This window comes from Ciconia boyciana, chromosome 1 (assembly GCF_034638445.1).
Source record: "Ciconia boyciana chromosome 1, ASM3463844v1, whole genome shotgun sequence".
NCBI lineage: Eukaryota > Metazoa > Chordata > Aves > Ciconiiformes > Ciconiidae > Ciconia > Ciconia boyciana.
The window spans coordinates 117,110,779-117,117,584 of NC_132934.1; the positions used below are offsets into that span (position 1 = coordinate 117,110,779).

The 6,806-nt window shown below is 52.5% G+C and overlaps 2 protein-coding genes across 3 annotated transcripts in view; both read right to left on the reverse strand.

The window, feature by feature from the left end:
* The window catches only part of PAXBP1 (PAX3 and PAX7 binding protein 1), a 29,887-nt gene extending 28,431 nt beyond the window's left edge, over positions 1-1,456 (reverse strand). Inside the window, exon 1 of one of the 2 annotated variants that reach the window (XM_072845492.1) lies at positions 879-1,455. In XM_072845492.1, the coding sequence (XP_072701593.1) occupies positions 879-1,335 (457 nt within the window). In that variant the 5' untranslated portion in view covers positions 1,336-1,455. Of the gene's footprint in view, positions 1-878 lie in introns of both variants that reach the window. The other variant, XM_072845501.1, reaches the window with a different exon arrangement.
* A 4,140-nt stretch (positions 1,457-5,596) lies between these two features.
* EPCIP (exosomal polycystin 1 interacting protein) lies at positions 5,597-6,271 on the reverse strand. The gene has a single exon (XM_072851935.1). It carries the CDS (start codon positions 6,269-6,271, stop codon positions 5,597-5,599), a length of 675 nt encoding a protein of 224 aa, XP_072708036.1.
* Between the last annotated feature and the right edge of the window lie 535 nt (positions 6,272-6,806).

Below are 6,806 nucleotides of genomic sequence, written 5' to 3' on the forward strand. Positions count from 1 at the left end.
AGTACCTGCTGGAATCCAGCAGAATTATTAGCTGAAGCACTGTACAAACAAAGCTATGCTATTTTCCCAAAAGCTGAGGTCCAGAAACTGCTCAATCACTTTTTCCACTATTTGTGGAGGTTAATCTAATAAACCCTGTGGACGGCTAGATGAACTAACTCTGCAACAAAACACCAGCGGCTTCACACGGAGTTTGCTAGCACAACAGGCAGTCCAACATGACCGGTGAACACCAGCCACATCAGATGAAGACAAACTCGACACAAAGCCGCAGGAAAGATGCCCCTCAACCAGCACTGCCGGTTCTGGGGGGAGGCAGGGGGGCTGCACAGGCGTTGGGCCTAGTACCTGCCACCACCTCACAAACCCAGGCCAGGCTAAAGCCTGCACCTGACCAGCAAGCCACCCAGCTGCAGTGAGCGCAACACGGGGGCAAGAGTCGGGCACCAGCAGTGCAGAAGCAGAGGCAATCTACCCCGCTAAAGCGGAATTAAACCCGCGGGACATCACCCCGCTGCTCCCCGGTGCCGGGAGCACGCTGGCCCCGCAGGAGCCGCATCGGGCCCGGGAAGGGAGCGGGGCTGAAGGCGGCTGCCGATGGGGCGCTCCCTGCCCGTGCATCCCCGCCCCCCCCCCCCCCCGGGGCTCTCCCCCTCTTCTGCGACCCCTCATCACCCCCATGTCACACGGGGCAACCCGACTGCCTTAAAAAATAAATAAAACAAGGGTCCCGGCTCTCTCGGGGGGCGGGGGGTGCGCAGACGACGGGCGGAGGCCCGGTGCAGGCTGAGCAGCCCCGCGTCCCTTCCACCCCTGCAGGCAGCGACCCAAAGGCCGCGCGGCCCCGATGCCCGCGGGCGGGCAGCCCCCCGCCTCACCCTCCTCCTCGTCCTGGAAGCTGAGCAGGCTGGCCCGCGGCACCTCTTTGTTCTCCCGCGGCCGCTTCTTCTCCTTGGGGCGCCCGGCCGCCGGCAGCCCGTTGCCCTGCTGCTGCGGCGGCGGCGGCGGCGGCGGGGGGGACAGGAGGGCGGGCGCCGGCAGAGCCCCCAGGCCTGCCCTGTCGCCTCCCATCAAGCCCAGCCCCAAGCCGAGAGCCGCGCCGTAGCCCGCGGCGCAGGCGAAGGCCGCGGGGCTACCGGGCAGGGCGAGGGGCACGCAGCCGGCGGGCAGCGGCAGGAGCCCGGGGCCCGCCGCCAGCGCCATGGAGGCCTCGCCGGGCCCTTCCCCCCCCGCCCCGGCCGCCGGCTCCTGAGGCGGCTCCTCGTCGCGCTCCTCGTCCTCCTCCTCCGAGTCGTTCCGCTTCCGCACGTTCACCCTCCGCGCCTTGCGGAACATCCCGCCGGGCACCGACCCGCCGGGCACCGACCCCCCGCGCCGCGCCGCTCCAGCACCGACGCCGCCCGCTCCCGCCACCCCGCGCCGCGGCCCAGGCCCGGCTCCCCGAGCATGATAGCCGCCGCGCCGGCGGCCACAGCGCCCCCTGCCGCCCGCCGCCCGCCGCCGCCCGCCCGCCAACGGCGAGCGGCCTCCCGACCATAGAGAGGCGGCGGGGATGGAGGATAGAGCGTGCGCGGCGGGGAGCGTAGAGAGTGGGGGCTAGAGCGGCCCTCGCCGCCCGCCACTCCCCCTCTTCCTTTCCCCGCGGCCGCCGTTGACGCCATGTTGTGTGGAGAAAGCCGCGCCAGCCAGGGCCGCGCGTCACGTGGCCGCGCAGCGCTCGCGGGGGGGGAGGGGAGCCGCGCGCGGCCCGTGTGGAAGGGAGCCATTGCGGGGACGGGGACACGACGGGGGTGGCGGGTGTCCCCCGGGGTAAGGGGGGGCCGAGCCTCGGCCTCCCCATCCCCGCCCCTGGGCGCTTGTTTTCCGCGGCGGGCAGGGTGCTCGCCTCAGCCGGGTCTCGCTCGGCGGCTCTGCACGGCCTCTGCCGGAAAGCCCCTGTCCTCCCTGAGGAAATCTTGGCTTCTGGCTTGGAGGAGGGAAATAATGTGGTGGTTGTCTTCGCTAGTGCTAAATAGTAGCGTCTTTCACGTGCAGGGCCCTTTGGGGTTTGGTTTCGTTTAGGCTGGGGGCATCCTCGGAAGTCAGTCCAGCCAGCCCTAGTGGCCACTCTTGACTGAAAGAAAAACTGCAAGTTTGGTGGCAGATGCCAAAAGATCGCTGGCCTTTTTAAAGGCAGCGTCTCCAAGTACAAGTATTGGGGACTGGAAGGACTTCTCTTCAGCCTTCCCGCCGTACCAGGAGGGCCAGACTCCCCTGCAGCCCGTCTTTGCCAGCCACCTTGGAGTCTGCCTGGATGGAGGTACAGGGGGCCTGGCTGGCCTCCTGCAGCCTCTCACTGCGGCTGCACACCAAGATCTCCCGTAGAAAGCGCTGCATTACTTTTGTGTTCTTCTCAATCTGTATTGACTTACCTAAGTCACACCAGAATTACTAGTAGGAAGGAAAACTAACTTTACTGCTCCTATCTCCAATTTTTTCTGATATGAAAAAATTTCCTCTGTTTCCATTCAGTGGCATATCCAATAATCATGCATCAAGGTTAAAGACTGGCAAATACATACAGGTTGAACCTGATACATGGAGAATGAAACTGTTGTGTATATAAATATTAATTGCTATAAATATATGGTGAAACACCATAGGGTGTTGCGTGTGGTTACGTGTGAGTATCTTATGCTGGGATTTAAAACAGATTCACAAAATCACATAATTATTTCTGCAGAGTGATGCTTAATGTACTGCTGTGTGTCGTTTACATGCAGACAAAAGAAACCTCCACCAACAGAACTAATAAAACTCACAATGTATGTGGTTTATGTTTTGTATGCATTGCTCTAAAGAAATTCTGCAAGCTTCTAATGCAGTACTTTCATATGGCAAAGCCGTATAAAGTTGAAATTGGGAGAATGAGGTTCTTGGTATCTGCTGGAGAAGGACAGGGGAGTTGAAAAGATCACTGCAATATTGATGTTGTGGATTTCTGCTGCGCATGTAATTGAGAGGAGGATTTTTTTTCCTGATTCCAGGAAAATCTCTGCAGTGCTTACTTGGGCACAGGAATAAAAGGTCTTTTATGTCAGCCTTATTCAGAGCACCACAGTGGCAAAAGTAACTGAAACTGTAATTTGCAGTGTTAGAAAGCCCATGGATTTATTAATCTCATGGTTTCTTCCCAACAAGGCCAGAATACATACATTCTCCGTTACTGCTGCATGTATGAATTTTGAACAGTAGCAGCAGCCGACCACTGCTGTCATGGCAATGTGGAAGTACTGTGTTATTCAGCACATTATTTACTAGAGGGCAGCAGAGCCTCAGTTAGTGAATTCGCTGAAGATCATTTAGGTTTGATTTTCCCAGATTTTAAAGAGAGGGTTGGTAACATTTAGAAATCAATATATTTGTGTGTGCCAGCTCTATTTTTTTTTTTTTAACAACACTATCCGGTGCAGGATTAGTGACTAGCCAGTTTGTGAAGGCAAGGTTAGCACTCTTGCACAGACAGTTGGAGCATGGGATTCCTGGGCAGACAACGTGAATTATTTGCCTGTGTCTGTAATAATTCCAGGCATGTAACGTGCTCAGAACACCACCCCCCTCCCACGCTGCCAACCTCTGTCAGCCCAGCTCCAGCTCCTAACCGTTTTGTAACCTGTGACGCAGTCCTGAGAAGTATCCCCAGAAATATTTGTGATTTGGGGAGAAGGCTTACAGTTTGTTGCCAAGGTGCTGACAAAGGAAACAACGTCTTTACAACAGCTGATTTAATAGTTCTCTGGTTGAGTTAAATTGAGTTCAATCCCCAGCCTTCAAACACCCGTGCGCTTAAATCTGTTAATTTGCAATTGCAAATAGACCCCATTAATTCAATAGTTACCGCATTGTTGATTTCAGTGGGAAAGGTCACAGTAATGGAAGGTGTGCATGTATTTAAGTATTCTGAAAAATTAAGTTTTGCTTCCTAGCAAAACTGCTCCACCACTGATTACAGTTATAGAAAAAGTCTTTCTTTAAAGTTGTTGAAGCAAATTCATTGGTTCCTCAGAATCTTGATAGCCATTCCCCCCAGTACACATATTTTATCCCAATTTCATGTAATCCTTTGCTAGCAATGCAAGACTGTTAGGGCTTGCCATTCTAAAGCCTTTATTGTACTATATGGATGGATCCTGGCCTTAATCATATCTCATAGAATGCAAGTCCTGCAGACATGGGCAAGGAGCAAACTTTGGGCTATATAAATAGTCCCGACCTGTGTTTTTCAGGGGATGGCAATCTTTCTCCTACAACGCGTCTGAAAATTGTTTGCTACGTGTCTGCCAGAAGCCTTGCCTCCCTTATCAGATGAGAGTTGTTGGATGGGGTCTTTCTCCTTTCTCATAGGGGAGAACATGAGCAGAGCTTGCCACTGTCACAAAAGATGAAGTCAAGTTCCCTGTATTTGGGGAAATTGCAGGCATCGGCACACCCAGTGTGCAAGAGACAGGCCTTTCCTTGGGGAAAAACACCTTTGTGAGCGTGATGTCTCATCTGTCAGGTAGCCTCTTGCCCAGTGTTTTCCTGTGATGTGTGCCATGGCTTGGCAGAGAACACAGCTTCCTGGTCATCCCCCAAACACACCTTCAGTTGTGTGCTGAGGTTGGAGGTTGCCTGTGTAGCCCATCCCTGCTTTCCTAAGAGGCGTGTCACCCAGCCTGAGCAGAGGGTTCCCAGCTCTGACTGAGTACTCAGCCCTCACAGTCTGAGTAACCTGTACCCACCTTGCACCCCTTGAACCTGACAGCGGTGGGCTGTATCGACAGGGGCACAGCCAGTAGATGGAGGGAAGGGATTATTCCCCTTGTCCCGGCACTTACTAGACTGTATATGGAGTACTGCATGCAGTTTTGGCCCCCCCAGTGCAAGAAGGATATGGATCAACTGAAGTGGTCCAGTGGAGAGCCACCGAGATGGTCAGGGGCTGGCGAGTGGGACTGTGAGAAAAGTGTGAGGGAACTGGGCTTGCTCAGCCTGGAGAAGGGAAGGCTGGGGTTAATACATGGAAAAAAGTTTCCCCACGAGGACAGGCAGGCAGTGGAGTAAGTTGCCCAGTGAGGTTGTGCAGGCTCTGTCCTTGGGCGTTTTTGGGACCCGACTGCAGAAAACCCTGAGCTGCCTGGTCTGATCCCAGAGGTGGCCCTGCTCGGGGCAGGGGGTTGGACTGGAGACGTCCCGAGCTGCCATCTAACCCGAGTGATTCTCGGGGAGGCTCAGGTTCTTCTAGAATGGGAGGTACATAGTTATGTCTTTTTCTGTCTGAGGCACAACCTTCTGTCTGAGGCACAAGATTTCAATTCTTAGCTTACAATATATAAAAAGAATTTGGACCGATGCTTTCTAAAACAGTCATTTCACATTTTCTTTGTTCTTTAGGAAAGCATTTACTGAATTAGTCTGATGAGTCTGTCTTACTTTAAACACTTCCTTGTAGAGTGCTATCACAGTCAGAACTGTCCATCCCATAACAGCTCCTCCTGGCCAAACCAAACAGACTTAAAGAAGTCCCATCTCTCTTAGCAGTTTGCCATGCCTCTGACTACTGAATATGTTAAATAACTCAGTAAATGAATGTTACAACATAGCTCTTGTTATCTGAGGTTGAGAAAACATCAGAGTACAGCAGGCTGGGAAAGTGCTCCATGATACTAGAGACGTTTTCCACACTGTACGACTTCAGCAAAGAATATCCATTGAAAAGCGAGGTATCCAGAAAAGAAATATATACAAGCATTTGCCTGTCTTTGCTGTGCACCGCAAGCGGGTCTTCTTTTTCATTGTTGCTGCTGCTGTAGATGGTTACACTCTGCTCTGGAAATTGTCCCTTGACCTTGTTTACCCAGAGCTTTCGAAGTCCCCAAATGGCCAAGTATTCTGTTGGGAGAGGAGTGGTGCCACAGAAAGACAGCTTCAAATCCCACACCCTTGTGAAGTTGAGGAGCATCTCCAGCACAGAGGTGTCTGTGAACCAAATGGTCAGGTGGCTGTTGTAGGTAGTTTTTTCCATGGTAGAAGGCAGCACTGTTTTGCAATTGCACATTAAGTTTGCCAGGCAGTAATCACAATCACGGATATCTGCCGAGCAGCTGCAGTTGCGAATTGTGTTTTCTTTGGTGAAAATTAGCGTATGGTTCTTCTGACTTCTTACAAAAGTGCCAGTGATGTGTATGCCAAGGAAGCCAGACAAAATGAGAGCCAGCCAAAAGAAGAAAGCAGAGAAGGCTATTGGCTTCATTAGTACTGGTGCCAAGCTGCCAAGTGTCTCCTTCTTTTACTCAGTGAATTATATCACTTGGCTTTACCTACTGAGGAAAAACAATTTCTGTATTATACTAAAGACCACTTAACAGTTAATATTACTTTGCTTTTCCCACTCATTATCTGTCTCATCTATTCAGAACCACATTGCAGTTTTGCAGGTTGCCCTGCATTAGAGGGGAAGCACAGCTACACTGATTCAGAAAGATGAATCATGACTCATGTTTGGGATTCTTCTTTCACTCCTCTTTTGCTCTAAATGGCTTCATCTGCTTATGGGACAGCTTGGGCACCCTCTTCTCTATCCAGGCATCTCCTCAGCCTGCCCAGTGTGAAGGTAAGGGCAGGACTCCTCCTGCTCGTTTCTCCTTTCTGCTTTCTCTTTGTCAGCTTCCCAACAGATAGGGGTGACAAATTACCCTGCTCTGCACTTCACAGAGTGAGGCAGTCTGAGAAGGGCTAAAGACAAGTGTTTTCTTTTACACCTGAATTGCTAAGTAAGGATTGTGATA